Genomic DNA, 19,121 nt, shown 5'->3' with positions numbered 1-19,121 from the left:
CCTACAGAAGAGCCTGGGTCGGGGAGGATACAGAAATGGGGTCTAGGTGGAAGACCTGGCTGGAGATACGGGCTGGGTAGGTAGTAGGATGAGCCAGGTTTACCTGCTTTGATTGGTGCTGAACTGTGTGTGTGAACAGTAAAGGTATCCCTGGGGAAAGGGACTGAAATATTGACATGGATGGAGAGTCACTGACACACTGGATTTGGGCTGGCTTGCACAGGAGTGGGGTAACTGAGGCAGAGTCCTGTGCTGGGTTTGGGGTGGCCTTGCTCTCTTTCCTTCTTGAGGATTTGGTGAGAGACTATTGGATCGTTGATTTTACTGGCAGATTCTGTTTGGGAAAGGCCCACAAGGGGGATAGCAGTGAGGATCCGCAGGGCCAGACAGCTTTATTGGGAGAGGTGTCTGAGGGCCCAGGGCTAGAGTAGCAGGGATAGCTACAGATCAGGACTGAGGTGCATTGTCATGCTTGGGTAGGGGTAGCTGGTGTGAACCCCACTTGCCCAGTGCCTGTCTGTGCTGTATGGGGCTCCCCCTGTTTCTTTTGGCGTCTCTTCCATGACCAATGAAAGCACATGCTCCAGATGTGAAAAGCAGGGAGGCAATGGGGTTAGTGGTTGTTATAGTGGAATTTCAGCAGACAGAGGGGCCAATGTTCAGATCATTTGACCTGGCCCAAAGCCCACTGGAGCGAATGGAAAGACTCCGTAGACATCACTGGGCTTTGGATCGAGGATGCCACTGGGGCTCCCACTGGCCTCGGCCCGGGGATGACTCCTGCCTGCGCACCTGTCCTTCATCACTTAAGGGCTTTCCTCCCCCGCGCAGGGAAGGAGCTGGTGCTGTTCGTTCGCCCGCTGTCGCAGACTTGCGAGCAGGACTGCCTGAGCCAGGAACTGGACAACTTTGCGATCCAGGACATTGTGTCTGACTGCGACTGCTGCGAGCAGACCCGCTTCTCCGTGCTCTCCACTGACAGCGGCATTGAACGGGACCTGCCTGCGGCAGGCGAGGAGTTGCTGCCGCCCAGCAGCACTGACGTCGAGCATGCCAGGCTCCAGAGGAAGGGCGGCATTAAGAAAAAGGCATGCCTTTTGGAGAGCATGGCCTTGCTGCAGAACAGCTGCAGTGGCCCAGGGGCAAAGCAATGTGGGAAGCTGCACAGGAAGTCTGACAGCAACATGGTGCCCATGCCTCACTTCCACAGACTGTACTCTGCCCGGATTGTGGTTCTGGGGGATGACAGGGTCTTGGGGCGACTGGCCCAAGCCTATTACTCACTGAGGTAAGGCTACAGCCTCCTATGAGGGGAGGCGTTTCTATGCAGGGTGCAGTGATGGCTAATAATGGGGAGGATTGGCCGGCACAGACTTTGCAACAGGGGCAGGATAGGTACTGGCTGCTCCCACCTCACGCCACCACCTGTCATGCTGTGGGGTTAACAGAGGAAGGGAAAGAGGGAGCCCAGAATGGAAGGGGTGGGGGGTGGGCTAGTATGAGAGCTTCATGGGACTTGCCTCTCCTGTTAGGTAACGCCAAAGGCTCAGGCCTCAGAGGCACCAGGTCTGTGGTGGGCCACAGCCTGGAAGGGGAAGGATGATCTGGGAGCAGCAGGAAGGGATGTGGTGGGATTCTAGCGTTAACATACCACACGCCCCTAGGAACCAGGATCGAACCTCTGGCGTTAAAAGCAGGCTCCACAGCTGCCTGAGGTGACAGGCCCAGCGCTGTTAGTTCAAAGACTACAGCAAAAACGTAAATGGGGCTGGTCAAACATTTCCATGTGAAAACTTTTTTCGATGGAAAATTGGGTTTTTGAGGCAACAACAACTGAAAAGTTTTCACTCCTGGCGTTTTTATTTTTTTGATGAAAAGTTGAAATTTTCCACCGGGGACAAACCAAACATTTTCCAGCTCACAGACCTCTCTGTGACTCCTCCCCCGCCCCCGAAACACACACACTAGAGAAGGCCACAGCGCCACACGGTGAGCGTGGATTTACATTAATGTGTGGTAAGGCCCGACATGCCAGCCATCGGTGAGCCTAAAGAGCAGAGCTGGTGGGAAGAGGGGGAGGAAAGATAGTACCATGGTTAGGGCACTTGCTTGGGACTCACGACCCTGTTCCCATTCTCCCCCCCAGGGACATCCTAAGGGACCTAAGGTACCCCACTTCCAGGTCTGTATGTTGATGACTGCACTGCCCTGCCTCACAGGGCTGCTGTAAGGGTAAATAAAGATTGTGACCTGCTCAGACGCTATGATAATGGAGCCCAGACAAGATAGGAAAGGATTGTGAAGAGCACAGAGCCCTGAAGGGATTAGTAGTGGAAATTGTCCCCATGCTGAGGGAGCAATGCTGTTGAACTTCAGGGCCCTACCAGGATGCAGCTGTGGGCTCCCATTCCCCTGAAACAGTCAGCTGTGGTTGGCTTATAGCAAACATTGTAACTTTAAAAACAAATGTATTTTTTGTATTTCAAGGAAACGAGAAACCAGACGTGTTTTCCTGACGCCAAGGCTGAACCTGCAGTTTTATTATGTCCCTGTTATGGAGGGACAGCCAAACACCTGGTCCACTCAGGTGAGCGATCACATAGGGGGGACCGTACCCTCTCTCTGCTCGCAGAGGGGCTGCCAGGGCTCGGATTGAGCTGGTTGGAATGTTTCTCTGGTGGCCCACCAGGTTTCTATAGGATTTCAGATTTTATGTCTAGCCCTTATGGCTCTGAAAAAACCTGCCAAATGGGACCCAATGCAGGGCTGTCTGGCTGAGTCTGCAGACAACCTGAAACCATAGCTCTGAGCAAGGTATGAATGGTTCAGTTTGTCCAAATGGGGTGTTGACTCTGAAACCTAGTGATGATATTTAAGATCTCAACATGACCTATTTTGTTGCTGGTCATTTTAACGGTTGTATCCAGCTACTCTGGGACTGTAGAAGGAGCTTAGGATCATGCATAGGGCCTTTGCAGAGAAACACAGTTTTTCGTTTTGGCTGATCCCTGCTTCCAAGCAAACGCTACGGCAGTGAAAATGAGTCTATTTCCTTCTGAGAGTCTGTGCCTGTACTAGGGAAATATGTGGTATCAGAGACATGGGACCTGATTCTTGCTCTGCCACTGACATGTTGTGTGGCCGTGGGCAAATCACTTCCCTTCACTGTGCCTCAGTTTCCCCATCTGTAAAATGGTGATACTATTATTATTTGTAGCACCTAGGAGCTTCAGTCATGGAGCAGGACCAAATACAGAACACAGAGGCGGTCTCTATCCAAAGACCTGTCAGTCTAACAATCTCCATGTTTGTGAAGTGCTTTGAGTTCTTTGGATGAAAATTGCTAGAAGTGAACAGCATTATTTACTGAAGGCCGGATCCTGCAACAAGCTCCACGCACCAGATCCCTGTGTCCCCACAGACTCCATTGACATCAGTGTGGTCTCATGGAGACTCGAGGGTCTTTTGGCACGGAGCTCATGGCAGGATCAAGGTCTAAATGAGGTTAGAAGTTGGGACAGCCGGAAACAGGGAGGATACCGTTTGGATCAGCACAAGCCTGCGATGCTATCATGGTCCCCATTGGAAACCAATGAACATTTACAGCTCATGACAGTCTAAATTTGCCCCAGAAATGGCAGTATATCCTGACAGCATGTGCACGTATTATTAGTTAACTTAATTCATTAACTGTCTTTATTCCGGAGCACCCAGAGCTGCAGAAAATGTTCTAGCTGCTTCACACCAGCAAGCAAAGACACAGACCCTGCCCCCAAAAGCTGACACACAACTCCATGAGGGTCATAAACCGACCAGTGAGAGTGCACAGTGGAGAGGGGGTAAGATCAGGAGGTTACTGAGGGTCTGTCTACACTGTGTTTGAAAGGTGTGACTGCAGCATGTATAGACGTACCCGGAGCTGGCTTTGATCTAGCTAGTTCAAAGCTAGCTCGGGTAACAATAACAGCAAAGTTGCGGCAGTACGGGCAGCAGCCACTCGGATATGTACTCAGGGTCCTGTGTGTGCGGGGTTAGCCCAACAAGCTGTCCTTGTTGGCACGGCTTCACTGCTATTGTTACCTGATCTAGCTTTGATCTAGCTAGACTTGAGCTAGCTTTGATCCAGCCAGATCAGAGCTTGCTTGGGAATGTCTACACGTGCTGCAAGCACACTTTCCAATTGCAGTGTGTAGACATACCCTCTGCCAGGTGTGAACCACATGTACCTGCACTTGCATTACCCGCTCTGGTACAGCTAAAAATAGCAGTTTAGATGTAATGGCATGGGCTTCCACGCAGGCTCTACAAACGTGCAGAGGACACTGGGTATGTACTAGCATTGCTGAAGCCACTGCATTGTGCAGTCACACCTCAGATTATAGAGTAGACATACCCACAGAGGGAGACGGTTTGGTTAATATATGGAGATATACCTATCTCATAGAACTGGAAGGGACCTTGAAAGGTCATCAAGTCTAGTCCCCTGCCTTTACTAGCAGGACCAATTTTTTTTTCCCCCGATCCTTAAATGGCCCCCTCAAGGATTGAACCTGGGTTTAGCAGGCCAATGCTCAAACCACTGAGCTATCCCTCCTCCCCTATAATAGCAACATTGCATCCCAGTAAAAGCAGTCGTTTGCTTAGCTTCTGGCGTCTTTAAACTCTTTCCTTGCGGGATATTATTCCGTGCATAACAAGCAGGTGCAAGGAGCTGACTGTCCTGTGCTGTGTGTTTCTCCTCCTCCAGGATCATACCACGCCTGGCCAGATGGAGCTCTGTGAGTTGGCTGTGTATCTGGGCAAAGCTGACCCTTGGTATGAGAGCAACATCAACACACTGTGTCACATGATCCCCAAGCTGGCCACCATGGTACGTGGGGGAACCCTTCCTTTTGTGCCCTGCTCGTGCCGGGTGCTTCAGTAACCACAGTGGGGCCTCTGAGTGAACTTCTCAGAGGCTAAAAGCCCCCACCTCGTGTTTCTCGCTGAGTTCTGTACTTTCCCAGTCATGTGGAAAATACAGAGCGGCAGCGCCACACATTTTGGGGTGCACGGTTGTGCTTGTGTGGGTCTGCAGGGCTGTGATTTTGCAATATTTAAGGATTTATTCAGGTTTTTAATCATTTTTATTCCTCTAAGAATATTCCAAGAGCAGTTGTGCGGGATGGGTGAATGGTGGTGGGGAGGGGGTGGAAATGGGCTCACGTTGCCCCCACCCAGTGGGTAGACTCTATGCTCTGAAGCCGATAGGATGGAAGGATGAAGAGCAGTATCCATGCTGGGGCACTTCACTGCAGCAGATTTTCTTTGGTCAAACTTAGTAACTGGGGAGGGAGAAGCGAAATAGCAAAACGAGGCGTTTGCTGAAAAGGCTGTCTGTGTAGGGGATTTGCGGCTCTCATTACCTGGCTTTTTCAAAACGTTGTCAGATCCCCTTTAAACAGGGGCAGTTGGGTGGGATTGCGAAGGGAGGAGACTCTCCTCCCCCGTGGTCTTGCTCTGACTGATCTTCATGCAGAAATAGAGCGCTCTCAGTGTGTGTGTGTGACGGGGGGGAGGGTGCCTCATTGTGGTAACTGACCAAGAGGGAGAAAGGATCTGAGTGATTTCAGAGAAGTGACTGCAGATGATGCAAACTGTGCTTTCCACACAGCCCTCCTCCCTGAGCACGCACCCCATGTCCGACCCATTCATTATTGATGTGATCGCTTACTACGTGCGCCTGGGCATCCAGCCAGTCTATTTCCAGGTCTATGCTGTTAAGGTCAGTGCCTTGTCTGTCACCCTTTTACATAACACACCAGCCGCAGCCCCAAACCACACCCTAGTTCACATCCCCAATGTGGAGGAGGGCTTGCTGGCCAACCTGTGCAAAGCTCCCAGGTTTTCCTGGGCTTCATGCAAATATCAGCTTTAATCTACATGGTCTCCAGCCCCCAATGTTCCCTCTGAGAGCCTGGTTCTAATGATCCTCCAAATCTCATAGGGAAGCTGAGTTGGAGCCATTGGGCTCCATCTGGGTCACCTAAGTGCCATGCAGAAGAGCTAATTTCATGTGATTTTTGATACTGAACCATAAATCGGTTCCAGGTTCCTGTTTAACTGGACCCAAGTTTGCTCGCGAGGTGCGTGAGTTCCCTTAGTTTAGATTCAGTGATGAAATATGGAATCAGGTGACTCATGGGAGGTTTTGCCAGCCTCTACCTGATTGCTGCAGGGTCTTTGGATTTCCTGAAACGTTTCATTTATTTCCTGCCGTCTTCTCTGAAACAGAATCAATGTCAGACCTGACATTCGACATGAGACCAAAACAATTAGCAGAGGACTTTAATGAGACCACCTGGTTAGATCGTTAGCAGGAACTGAATCCAGGGCCTCTAGCTCCAAACACTTGAGCTGCCTTTACCACTTTACCTCAAGGACTAGATCCATCAGCTGGGAACAGAACCAGGTGTCTTGCTATTTTCTGTGGGTCAGCCCCAGAGGGGAGCCAGTAACTCATCTTGTCAGTGCCTCACAGGACTTTATCTCCTTCCTATCACTCTGGCATTGTTCCAGCCCCCACCTCACTTGATCCTCATGTCATATAGCCGGTGATCTTGTTATTTTTAAATTATTTTTATTCCCCAGTTGTTCTCCTCCATGTTGCAGACTCATGGCCAGATGACTCTCTGGGCATTTCTGTCAGCACTCAGGTGTCACAAACAGGAATTTACATGCCTCAGAGCTAATCAGCATACTGGTACAGGGACTGGGGGTCTTGTGTGGGAGTCCACACTTCAGTCAAGATGATACCTGGTGGTGAGGTGTACAGTGGCCCAGGGGAAATCCCCCTTGTTTACATTACTGGCCAATTCCATGTTCTCTTTCTGGAAGTTCTTGAGCTCCCTGATACTGTGTTTAGGTTCTTTGATGACATATGGAATCAAGCAACTCTAGGGAGGTTTTCCCAGACTCTGCAGGGCCGTCCTTTCTTCCAGAGCTTAGCTTTCCCCTGTAACGAAGGAGATGTGCATGAAATCACTTTGTTATTCCTGGCGTGTACCTTGCCTCTGGTTGCTTGTTTCACATATGAAGTCACAGCCTCTTTGTGATATCACAGCTGGTTGCTGCAGAGATGACTGTGATGTCACAGAGGGTCACTCTGTGGGGAGCAATCAGGAGCTGCTCCCAGAGAAGGTTTTTTCCATTTTCAGATTTTCTTCAGCAACGAGGCTCAGGAGCCAGCAGAGGACGTGTTCCTCACCGAGCTGAGTGCCAAGGTGCAAGATTGCAAAGCTCCCAAAGGTGCGTAGTGGGTTTCAGGATCTCCTCCGCCACCAGGAATTCCCCTTCATCCCTGCTTGCCTCTCTCTTTAGTAAGCTTTCCCCTTATGTAATCACACTCACCGCCATCACCCCTGCATCCTTCCACACACAGTAACGGAAGCCACAAGGCTCCAAGAGTGTGTGTGGGGTGGGGGGGAGAAATTGGAAAAAAACATTTGCAAGACGTTCTGCCTCCAAGTATTGGTGGTAGGTGGGGGACACTTGGTAAAAGAACAGGAAAGGAAACCTCCTAGCTCCTAATTCTGCCGTTAGAACTAACCTACAGCAATATAGCCCAACCCTGCTCCCATTGGAGTCAATGGGTGTCTTTGCATTGCAGCTGGATGTATACGCTAAATGAGCAATGTTGCCATTCGGGCCCTCACTTTCCATTGATTTCCCTCTTCCAGACCATATGCAGACAAAGAAGAAAACAACGCTGGAAGTCCACGGGGCAGATCTCGCAGTAACGTATAGCAAGGTAAGATGCGACTCTTTGTCCCATGGCCTCACTGCTCGCAGGACTCCTTTTGGCGGATCTGGGAGCTCTCTGCATGCAGGGGCTTTGGGGCAGATCGCGGCAACAAGGGAAAACTGCCTTTGCTTTTGCCCGTGAGATGCTCCTTTCAGCACATACATTGCTTGAGAGCTGAATGTGCCAAGACATCATCGTACCTGAAAAGAGATGCCAGCTCCGGGATCAGCCTTTGTAATAATGAGCCAGCTGTTCCTGGGAAATCTGGTCCCCCCTGTCCTGGAAATATTGATTAGGACGCACAAGACCCCTTACTGGTTAACTGTAAAGTCTAGCCTATGGGATTATGACTTCTAATGGGCCCTCTTTTTTTCTCCTATTGCACATCTACAGAGGAGGGGTACTTTTCAATGAACACTTTGATCATCTATTGTAGTAATCGTTTCCCTTTGTTTTGAGTCTCTGAGCGTTGCCCGTGTCCAGCTAATGTGTTTGTAAAGGTGTTCATCCCCCAACACTAGCCACTAAGCAGTGTTTAAAATCATGTTAGCTGACACTTTTTTCAGAACACACATCTTTTTCCTTGTCTAGACAAAGCCTACAGGCCCAGTTCTGCCACCCTTATTTAGACTGCATAGTGCTTTACTCCGCGGCCAGTCTCACTGAAATCAGTGATGCTACTCACGGAGTAAGACATTATTGAGTCTGAATTAGAGAGGCAGAATCTGGTGCTAAATACGCAGACACATGTGCAAGCGCTGGAATAAATTGCCCAGAGAGGTTGTGGAATCTCTGTTACTGGAGATTTTTAAAAGCAGGATAGACAGACACCTGTCAGGGCTGGTCTAGATAATAGTTAGTCCTGCCTTGAGTGCAGGGGACTGGACTAGAAGAACTTTCGAGGTCCCTTCGTGTCCTACGATTCTATGATTCCCTGTTCTGCCTGAGCAGCTTAGAATCTGTTTTTTTTAAACATGGCCCTTTATATTTATAATTTTCCCACCTTTTTTCCTCTCAAATTTAGATGGGTTTTCCCCACTCCTAATCTTATGCTTTTTCTGTCATTAAGAGGGACTGGCAGGGTGTCTTTTTGGGTTTAACCAGGGGCTGGGTGACCGTGTCTTGCCTCGTTTTGAACCCACCCAAATATTGCGAGTTTGAAAGCTCAACTGGAACATGAATGCTTTCAGGTTTGCTTAGGAGAGGCTGTGAGAAAAGCTGCAGAGGGAGGAAATCCAGTGGGGTGAAAAGTGGAGCAGAAAGTGGAGCAAAGTGAAAAACAGACAGAGGAAAAATGTGACTGTAGATGCAGAGAGGAGGGGGAGGGGAGAGAGAAATCAAATGAAAAAACAAATTTAGCTCTGGATCAGGCACCCAGTTGGTTTCATTCAGGCCTAACATGTTAATCCCTAACTTGTAACTGAGTGAAATGTGCCTTTTGTGCAGGTTTTGCTGAGTAATCGGAAGAAGGAGGTAGAAGTCTCGTTGCGATCTACCGGCCTGGTGATGAAAGCCATTCCCTCCAGTGAAACAGAAGGTGAGGATTCTCCTGGTGGGGCACTGTTTGCTGAGCTGCCAACTCTTCAGTGTTTTGGGGACTCCTGAGCAGGACCTTGGAAAAGCCAAAGAAGAGGCTGGCCCCCAGAGAATCCATCCCAGAATGCTCAGCGCATGCTTTGGCTGGGCTGGGGGAGCTGAGTCCGTGCTGCATGCGTACCCATGTGCTGCAGACATGATCACTACAGCTCATGGTCAAGTATCTGGCTGTTGAGTCTCATGCCCCACTTTTAGGGAGCTCCCAGTAACTGAGGATGCAGCATTGGACTCAGTTATGCTTCTTTGTGCCATTATATCCCACCTCTTCTGCATTTGCCTGACCGAGGAGGAAGGGAGGAAGAAAGAAAGAGATGTCTTTGGGGGATAGACTTTCAGCTGTCATAGCTCCTGCTTTGCGTCTGCCCCATGAGCCCCAGTGGAGATACCCCCTTGGGGTGGTAGAGGATGGAGTCACTACAAAGGCAGCGCTCTCAGCCTTATGTAGTGCAAGGGGATAAGACAGGAGTAACTTGTGTTGCTCTCCGGGGCCCCCGCGGGCTGATGCTAGGAGCTGTACCCAGGTGCCCCAGGCAGGCAGACCCTCATTCTAACATAGTACCTTTGGGGGTGATGGGAAGCACACCAAGAAGGGTTAGCAGTGGAGGATTCCAGAAGACCTCACCCAGCCAAGACAAGGCAAGCTGGGCTGACCTGTGCTTTATTCTCAGTCTAATGCCCCGATTTTGTTGCAGATCTGGCGTGCTTGAATGTAAATATTGCTGAAGTCGTCAAAACCTCCAACCTGTCGGGAAAATCATTTTCTGTAAGTAGCTGTGACCCCCTGGCAGGAGTGGTGGAAGCATCCTAAAAGGGGGGGGCACAGGCACCTGAACCATGGCCCTGCCCCTCACACTGCCCCTTCCCCTGAGACCCTGCCTCCTACTCACTCCTCTCTGCCCCTTCCCACCCATCGCTCGCCCTTATGGCTGGTAAAAAGTGGGGGGAACCCCAGCACCCCTGTCCCTTGGAGGTGGTGATTCAGAATCACAAGCTGAGCAATGTTGGGCCAGGACAGTGCTTAAATGAGAGGTCTCCCAGAAAATCCCAGACGGCTGCAGAGGAAGGAGGACCAGCCAACCTGGCTACACAGACGTGGTGTAAGGGTCCTGTCCACGTGGCAGAATAAGGGTGTTAGAAAAGGAAGACAGCACCCCAGACTCCCAGTGCTCTCAGTGATGGGTCCACCTGGGATGCAGGGCAGGACTTAGAGTGCCTGAGCCCACAGATGCTACTGAGGCTACTGCTTACTACTATGAACAGCCTATTATTGGCCAGGAAGCTACTCAGGGTAGGAAATAGTGCGCGCAGCTGGGTTTGCAGGATCTGGCCCATTGCTCAGGATCCTTTGGAATGGATGAATGATGTAGGTGGAGAAACGTAATTAGAAGCTTGATTATTAGAGATTTTACTTATTGCTATAGCAAAGACTGGAGAAGGAAATCCCCCATTGCTCTGCAAAAGGAGGAGGAGATACTGCACAGAGTTGCTCAGAAAGTGGTTTCAGTTTGTTTTCTCCCCTGTCAAATTTCAGCTTTTTGCTGGAAACCCAAGCAGCTTTGTCACTGTCCCTCAGTACTGCCCGGATGGAACACCGTGCATTAGCATTTTTCCTCTGCAAGACTCTGCCACTGGAGCAGTGTGCCTTGGTGTGTAGTAGATATTATGATCCAGAGGACAAACATCCACTAGATATAGGGTTTGATCCTTTTTTACAGGCCCCTTTGCCCCGCCAGAATGGTGCAAAGAGGGCTTGGTATAACTGAAGGTATGAGGGCAGCTTGTGTGGGCTCCCCGCTGCTAGCTCTAATCTAGCAGTGCAGATGCAGCAGCACAGACCCTGTTGTGAGCTAGGAGCTTGTACAGCCAGTGCCACAAGATCTTCACTGCTACTTTTAGCTAGCTTAAAGCTAGTTTGGGTGTGCCTGTGTGAGTGGCAATCACACCTCCAATTGCAGTGTAGACATATCCTTTAGGGCCAAATGGACCAAGGGCCTGTTTCTTTATCACCTATTCCCACATATTTCAGGCATCCTTGGTGAGATATTTAGTGACTCACAGCCCAAGGGGAGGGGGGCTATAAGCCACCTTTGTGCCCTCCCAAACCTTGGCTGCTCTTGGGAATCCAGTGTACCTTATACAGCCCTAGGGGCCTGTCAAGGTTATGGCAGCCTCCCCCATCTCCGCTGTGCTGCCTAGAATCACTGCAGCACTGAGCACTGTAGCCCTGCCCCTGACTCGCCCTTCCTGCCCCACCTCCAGCATGACCCCAGGCTACACCAGGGCTCGCAAAGGGGTCCTCAGAAAGCAGCTTTGCAGTGCCTGTGTCAGGGGAAACCTTCCCATGCTGGCATAAAGGGTCTAGAGCGGGGGGTGGGAGATCTCACCCCAAGTCTCTAACACTAGCAATCCCTTGTAAGGCTGCGTGAGCACAGGCCTCCCCGGTTACTGTGGACTCTGGCCAGTGATTTTGGAGGCCTAATTTGGGACACCTTAAAGGGGCCTGATTTTCAGAGTTATTAAGCATCGGCATCTCTCACTGACATCAACTGGGGCTGTGGGTGTCCTTTAAGGAGCCACAAGTTAGGCACCCAAATCACTGGCTGCTTTTGAAAATATTGGCCAATTTGTGCCAGGGGGAAATAAAAGGAAGGAGCCAGTTCCCTCTTTATTCCAGCAGTCGTGTCTTGTGTTCCAAGGTTCAAAAATAGATGTGCGCATGCACACACATTCTCCATCTGTCTTGGTGCAGCCTTGAGAAGGTACGTGAAAAATTCAGCAGGGCTTTTTTTCCCCCTGTTGTTCCAGTCAGCAGCAAACAAGATCAGAACACGTAATATCAAAATCCAGAGCATGGAACAAAGGACCTTCAACCTGTGCCTGGACAAGGACTTCAGAAGGACCTACACGAACGTGGTCGGGTAAGGCTACTTTGCTGTAAGGCTTTAAACAAGCATCAAGCTATTGATTTAAAGTTAGACTTCCCCGGAGACACAACATGTCTTTTCACAAGGGTTGTCAGGACTACAGAGGAGGTGATGTTGGCTAGTGCCCAGGCCTGGAAATCAGGAGATACAGGTCCTAGTCCTGACTCTGCTTCTAACTTGGTGAGAGAACCTGGGTGAATCACATGACCTCCCTGTGCCTGCTATCGCCAGAGTAAAATGAAGTCAGTGATATTTACCTTCCTTTGTAAAGTGGTTTGAGATCTTTGCCTGGAAAACACTATGTCAATGCAAACTATTTTATCATATAGTAAATGATAAAAGAGAGTGGCTCAAGCGGATGACTGGGGGTTAGGAGATCTGGCTCATTTCCCAACACTGTCACAAACTTCCACAATATCTCAGTAGTCCCACCTTCCCATTTGTAAGGTGTGGATTATACTCTCCTAGTTCCCATAGGGAGGTTCTTAAACCTAACTCATTAATGCTTGTAAGAGACAAGGTGGGTGAGTTAACATCTTTTATTGGACCAACTTCTGTTGGTGAAAGAGACAAGCTTTCAAGCTCCACAGAGCTCTTCTTTGAGATTCGTGGATAGAAAGCATTATCCAAGTGCGTGTTTGCACATGATGCACTGGATATGAATACAGGAATCTTCATTTCTTGCTTGAAACTGTCGTAGAATGTTATTTACTGTTAAAGAGTTTCTTGAGTTCTACCCCAGCATGGCTGCATTTCTGTGGTGGTGGAAATGATTCTTCTCTACAGCTTGTAGAGTGATTTGGGAACCTTCAGGATAAAAGGCACTGTAGAAATCTGAAGGTGGGAGGGAGTAGTCTGTGTGAGCAGCTTTGATAATATAGCAGCAAAAAATGAGGTTCTTTCAAGAATTTGAGCAGGCTGGATTTGTATTTTAAGAATCACAATTTCATAATTTTGCCCCAAGTAACACCACCAACAAAAACATATCATGTACCAATTCATATGCAGCCACCACAGTCATCTGCAGGGGTTTGAACCCAGGACTCTAAGCCCAAAAACGCAAGCTACCACTTGAGTAGAGCTGGTGGGAAAATGTCAACAGTCAAAATTATTTGACAAAGAAAAGGAAGATTCTTTTTTGTGTATGAAAATGTGTCCCTTTTTTAAACTGGCTCAACAATTGAGCGGAAGGAAAAGCCCTTTGTGTAACAGAAGTTGGCTGTACAGTCACAAATCAGCCACTTGGAGGAGATGTGATCATACACTAGACTAGAGCATTACACATGCTCACATAACTGTGCACATAAATGCTGCATATGCAGCTCTGATAGCCGGGTGTGCAAACTGGTATTGGTGCATGAGTATTAGTGCATAGAGATGGCAGCTGGCATGCAAACAGGCCAGTTTGCTTGCTCACAATGTAAGGCCTGAAAATGAAGCTCCATTTCTTATTTAGGGCAAAGGTTATTGAAATCTCTGATTTTCCTAGTTTCTGGCTACCCTCCTCTTTTGCCCTCTCCTCCCCTGTTTTCTCTCTCCCTCGTTACACATAGCCAATAGCGAGTCTTATTCTATTTCTTTCTATCTGTAAAAAGAAGAACAGGAGTACTTGTGGCACCTTAGAGACTAACAAATTTATTAGAGCATAAGCTTTCGTGGACTACAGCCCACTTCTTCGGATGCATATAGAATGGAACATATATTGAGGAGATATATATACACACATACAGAGAGCATAAATATATAAATATATGCTCTCTGTATGTGTGTATATATATCTCCTCAATATATGTTCCATTCTATATGCATCCGAAGAAGTGGGCTGTAGTCCACGAAAGCTTATGCTCTAATAAATTTGTTAGTCTCTAAGGTGCCACAAGTACTCCTGTTCTTCTTTTTGCGGATACAGACTAACACGGCTGTTACTCTGAAACCTTTCTATCTGTGTTTCTTTTCCACTGTTGAAGAGGATTTTGAGGGAACTGCCTTCCAAGAAAGCTGATTGTGATTCTGGGTTGCCCATCAAGGGAACAGCTGGGTGTAAGAGACAGGCCGGTGATCTGTAAACAGCCCTGTGGGTGGGATGTGCTTCCCTCCAAGCCTGGAGGAAGGGATTTCCCATGGCAACAGCCAGAGGCCACCAAAGACAATCTGCCGCCCTAGGCAAAACTTCAGTGTGCCGCCCTCTCCTCCCTGTAAGCCTAGGACAATAGATTTGGCTGGCTGCCTCTCCGTGACAGAGGGGTGGCTGGGCCAAATCTGATTGAGTGGCATTGCGACCTGGCATTCTCAGTCACAGCCCCACTCAAATTTGGCCCAGCCGCCCCTCCGTCATAATGGAGGGGCGGCTGGGCCAAATATGTCATCTTAGGCAGCTGCCCAGAAATCTGATGCAAATACGCAGCTGCCTAGTTCACCTATAGCCAGTAGCCTCTGGCAGCAGTGTAACCTGAAAGATTTGGGGCCCAGCAGGTAAAAAAGACTTAACAGCAGTTTCTTACAAACCTCACCAAGGGACACATTGTGTGAAGCTCACGGATAATGGTGCAGTGTGTGAAACGTTTACAGAGACCACAAATGAGGCCTTCAAGAAGTCAGAGAGGAAGCAAACTGGTTGCTGTGAGAAATGCAATTCATAGATGGTGCTTTTTCCCCCTGGATAAAAGCTTGTGTTGGGGGAGACTGCAATCTTTTGGATGAAGTGTAAAACCAAGGTTCTTGCTTCTTGTCTTCATAAAGGTCCCATGGCACTTTTTGTGCAAACAGCAGGGTGTTAGCTTTGGAATCGTGGCAGAAGTCCACTCTGAGTAATTACATTCCGCGTTAGTAAATTTCCTCCAGCAGTTTCAAACGGAGACAGTTTTCTCCTTGGTTTTCTGTCCTAAAATCACTGGGCATTGTGGGCACCATTAAAAGCTGCCACATGCTGCATCAGCAGTGGCTGCCTTTCAGTGATGGAGAAGTGAAGTGTTAATGTATTACACAGGCTCAAGCCTCAACATTTGGATCTGGAATTTGAACCTCCCAAAGTTCAAGGGAATTGGATTAAAGGATTTTGACTGGAGTCAAATGCAAAATTTGGACCTGGGTTTGGATTTCAAACGCCTTCAAAGTTCTGGGGAGTTTGAAGGTGGAGTTTTGATTCAGGCCCATTTGTAGTCCATACAGTTTGCATTCCCCTGAATCAAATTAAGGCTAGCCCAAAGCGCTGTGTAATAACAATAATAATATGAATTAGATAATCTTTCTAGCAAAAGCCAGTGCAAGATTACAAACAGATTATAAATCTTAGTTACATGGATGTAAACCCAAAGCAACAGCCAAAGCCAATGGAGTTACTCTGGATATACACTGGTGTAACTGAGGTCAGTATTTGGCCCATGATTCGGCATGTTTAGTAAAAGTCTCTTTCTTCTCTTGCAGTGTGGAAGTTTCTCCTTGCCTGGAACCCAGCTATTGCTTGCAAAAGACAAGGACAATGAAATTCAGCCTGCATGAACCGGAGGATGTGGGACTGGCCAAATACATGCCCAAATCTTTGCTATTGCCCATCAACACATTTGCAGGCATCATCCAGTGAAGAAGATAAGAAAAAATTGACATGAGAGGCATTTGTAAGAATCCCTGGTTGGGTCACAATAGAATGAGGACCGAAGAACACACTAAAAGCCACCTACAGTGACTTCACAACCATTTCTCTTGTAAAGCTACAACTGGACGGGATGTTAGGGCTCAAAGAAGAAAGTAAAAATCAGGCAAACTGTTAAAATGCCATGGCTTAGGTGTGAGCCAAGGAGCAGAGCCTGGGAGAAGGTGGAACAGCAGGAGTTCCTGTAATGCTGGAGAGTGGGGCTGGGCTGTGGAACTGAGCACGGAGGGAGATAAGCAGGAGTCAGACCGTTCTTCTTCTTTGTGTGTCAGTAAAATACATTGAGAGGGGAGGAGGGGTTTCTTTGGGAGAAGGATTGGAGACAAGTTGGCAGAGTTTGGCTTCTGCTTGCTTTAGGTGTGGCACAAGGTGCAATTATTATTTAATATTTTATATTACAGTAGTGTCTGAAACCCCTAATCAGGGATCAGGGCCCATTGTGCTGGGTGCTGCACAGATACACCTGAAGCCACGGTCTCTGTTCCAAAGCAATATATTTGAGTCACCTTGGGCACACAGGCAATTGCCTCCGAACATTCACTCAACAAAGAAGAAAGCTTGTCAGGGCTGATTGGAATTGGGTAGAACATGTGCATCACTAGGGTCTGCCGAGCTCCCACTGAGGTCTGTGGGAAAAACTGCCATGGACTTCCATGCTAGTGACTTTGGCTAGGATCAAACAAAGCTCCCACAGCAGCAGGTGCACAAGTTCCTATCTTCATTCTTGCTCGTTGCCAGCTGAAGTCATTTCAGATACCCCGTGCAGATTCATTAACTTGTCTGATCTAATCCAGAATGTCCAGAACAGCGCTAACAAGGCTTCCCTTAAATCCTGATAGATGTGATCATTAGACCTTCCTTGCGTGAGACTATCAGTGTCTGCTCCTAAACACGGGGTTACACAAACCCCAAATTGTTCTCTGCTCCCACACCTCATTGCCAGTGTTGCTTTGTCACAAGGATGCAAGAAACAGCTACCCAAAGAACCCATCAGTGGCTTCTCTAGTTTCTTGGCCTTCATGTGCTTTCTGTTTGGTTCACGTGCTATAGACTGGTGAGGAGTGCCTGAGAGCCCAGAGCAGTTTACAGGTGGTAATGCGTTTTAGTGTAGTGCGTATTGGGCCAGGTTAATTTGCAGTTCCATAAGGTCTCAAGTGCAGCACACGCTCCCCAAGAGATTCTGCTCATAGCCAAAGCAGCCCGAACAGGCGATGGTGCTGTCTGATGAAGATGTCCGTATGGGAGTGCTGAGTCAGTGCATCCCAGCTGAGGGGTAAGCCAGCAAGACTCCCACAAGAGCTGCTGGTGGGACTTCAAGCTGCACCCCCCAGAAGAATCCCTACAGGAGTATGGCAGAGAAAACAACATCCCCCCTACCCCCAGAAGTGACTCCACACTCTTGCCATGGAACTGCTGGCCAGGCTGGGATGTGATTTTTGTCTGGCCAATGGGAACTGTTCCTCTGACAATCGGGATACTTAATTTAGTGCCTACATGTGGAATAAGAATGTATCCAACCAAATTTTAGGTATCCAAGTTTGAAATGTTGGGCTGCAATGTTTAGATCGAGCCCCTCTAAATAACCCTTCACAGAACTGCCTTGATTAAGGCCCAAAGATTTTGATGACATTAGGATTTCTTGGACATTTAGGCCCTGTGGACATTGGGGAAGTTTGGGTTAAATTTTCCCCCATGTAGGCTTTATAGATTGTCTCAACCCTCCTGCAGCTCCCATCACTGCCCTGCTCTGCGATTTTTAAAATCAAACAACAACTTACTCTCTCCCCTCACTGCAAACGTTTTTATCGTTTACTTTCTAGCTAAAGTTTTACAAACTCCCAGCTTAGCGTATTGCATAAAACATAAACATAAAAACAATTCCCTGGGAAGCTCTATTGAAATAAACTGTCTGCTGGCAAATCACCTTTAGAACTGATGGCAGGTGAGAGGCGCCCTAGCAACAGGAGAGCTTGGCAGCCCCCCAGAATCATTTAATTACAAAAAAAGTAAATGTGCCTATGAGAATCTCACACACACCATGGGGCATCCTCACTTATTATGAGACACTCATGGCTTGGGTGTGTATTCACTGTACTGCCAAGTGACTCAAGTACTCGAGAACTGTGATTTCACGAAGAGCTATACTCCCCAAAGTGTGGTATTCCACTTATGAAAATTGTATATTGGACTTTTTCCTCCAGGGGAAAAAAAAGCCAAGCCCTATTGTTGTTCCATAATCAGTGGGGTTACAAAAATAATTCAAAAGTTTAATTCAGGAAATTTCCTTCACCCCTACTGCACTGCACTTCCTTGTATTCGGATCTCACCAGAGCCACTGAAGGAAATATTTTTGTTATGCTAGAAGATTTAGCCACCTCGTTCCAAGTTCAGCTAACCTCAGCTCCTGAGCCGTAACGAGGGGATGCAAGATAAACAAAGGCAGAAGCATTCAGCAACAGGGCTTTCATTTCTTCAGCATAAACAGCATTGTCTTCAACCTCAGTTTACTCATGGCTTATTGTAAATTATTGACAAGCAAGAACATAAAGTTTATGTGGAAAAGAGATGAATTTGGCCCCAGGAGACACATACAAGAGAGACCCCATGACTAATGATGGCAAAGGAGGTCAAGAAATGCCTGGATGAAGCCAGCACTTCTCTTCCTATGAGCTGCTATGTAGGGCAGTAATTTGAGAGGCTGACAAACAGCTCCTCACATGTTCGCCTGCCTTGGGATTTAACTATAAGTTCAACTCGCCTGGCACTCTAGACGTAACCAGAGACTTGTGTGGTAGCATTGAATTTGTACTGATGTATATAGGTATTAACTATGTATAGTTGTATATGATGTAGATAGATTATAAATTATTTGTATAGGTGAAATGGATTATATATACTGGAAAGTGCAATCTTTTTACCTGTTTGATTAAATGACATTAAAGAAACCCAAATGGGTGCTAATGTGTGTGTGCATGGGCACGTGTGTGCAGGGGGAGATGGTCTGGGTAGATCAGTGTTTCTTAAACTGGGGTCGCTGCTTGTGTAGGGAAAGCCCCTGGCAGGCCAGGCCGGTTTGTTTACCTGCCCCATCCGCAGGTCCGGCCGATCGCGGCTCCCACTGGCTGCAGTTCGCTGCTCCAGGCCAATGGGAGCTGCTGGAAGCCGCATG

The 19,121-nt window shown here is 48.2% G+C and overlaps 1 protein-coding gene across 4 annotated transcripts in view; it reads left to right on the top strand.

Moving 5' to 3' along the window:
- The window catches only part of PIK3R6 (phosphoinositide-3-kinase regulatory subunit 6), a 70,764-nt gene extending 51,867 nt beyond the window's left edge, over positions 1-18,897 (top strand). For all 4 annotated transcript variants that reach the window (XM_042841210.2, XM_008163823.4, XM_042841211.2 and 1 more), the window contains exons 11-20: positions 832-1,288; positions 2,488-2,587; positions 4,748-4,870; positions 5,654-5,764; positions 7,197-7,287; positions 7,719-7,789; positions 9,230-9,320; positions 10,072-10,142; positions 12,185-12,297; positions 15,727-18,897. In XM_042841210.2, the coding sequence (XP_042697144.2) occupies positions 832-1,288; positions 2,488-2,587; positions 4,748-4,870; positions 5,654-5,764; positions 7,197-7,287; positions 7,719-7,789; positions 9,230-9,320; positions 10,072-10,142; positions 12,185-12,297; positions 15,727-15,883 (1,385 nt within the window). In that variant the 3' untranslated portion in view covers positions 15,884-18,897. The remainder of the gene's footprint in view (positions 1-831; positions 1,289-2,487; positions 2,588-4,747; positions 4,871-5,653; positions 5,765-7,196; positions 7,288-7,718; positions 7,790-9,229; positions 9,321-10,071; positions 10,143-12,184; positions 12,298-15,726) is intronic.
- The last annotated feature ends 224 nt before the right edge of the window (positions 18,898-19,121 follow it).

The sequence above is a fragment of the Chrysemys picta genome, chromosome 12 (assembly GCF_011386835.1).
Source record: "Chrysemys picta bellii isolate R12L10 chromosome 12, ASM1138683v2, whole genome shotgun sequence".
NCBI lineage: Eukaryota > Metazoa > Chordata > Testudines > Emydidae > Chrysemys > Chrysemys picta.
This window is presented reverse-complemented; position numbering and strand designations above follow the sequence as displayed.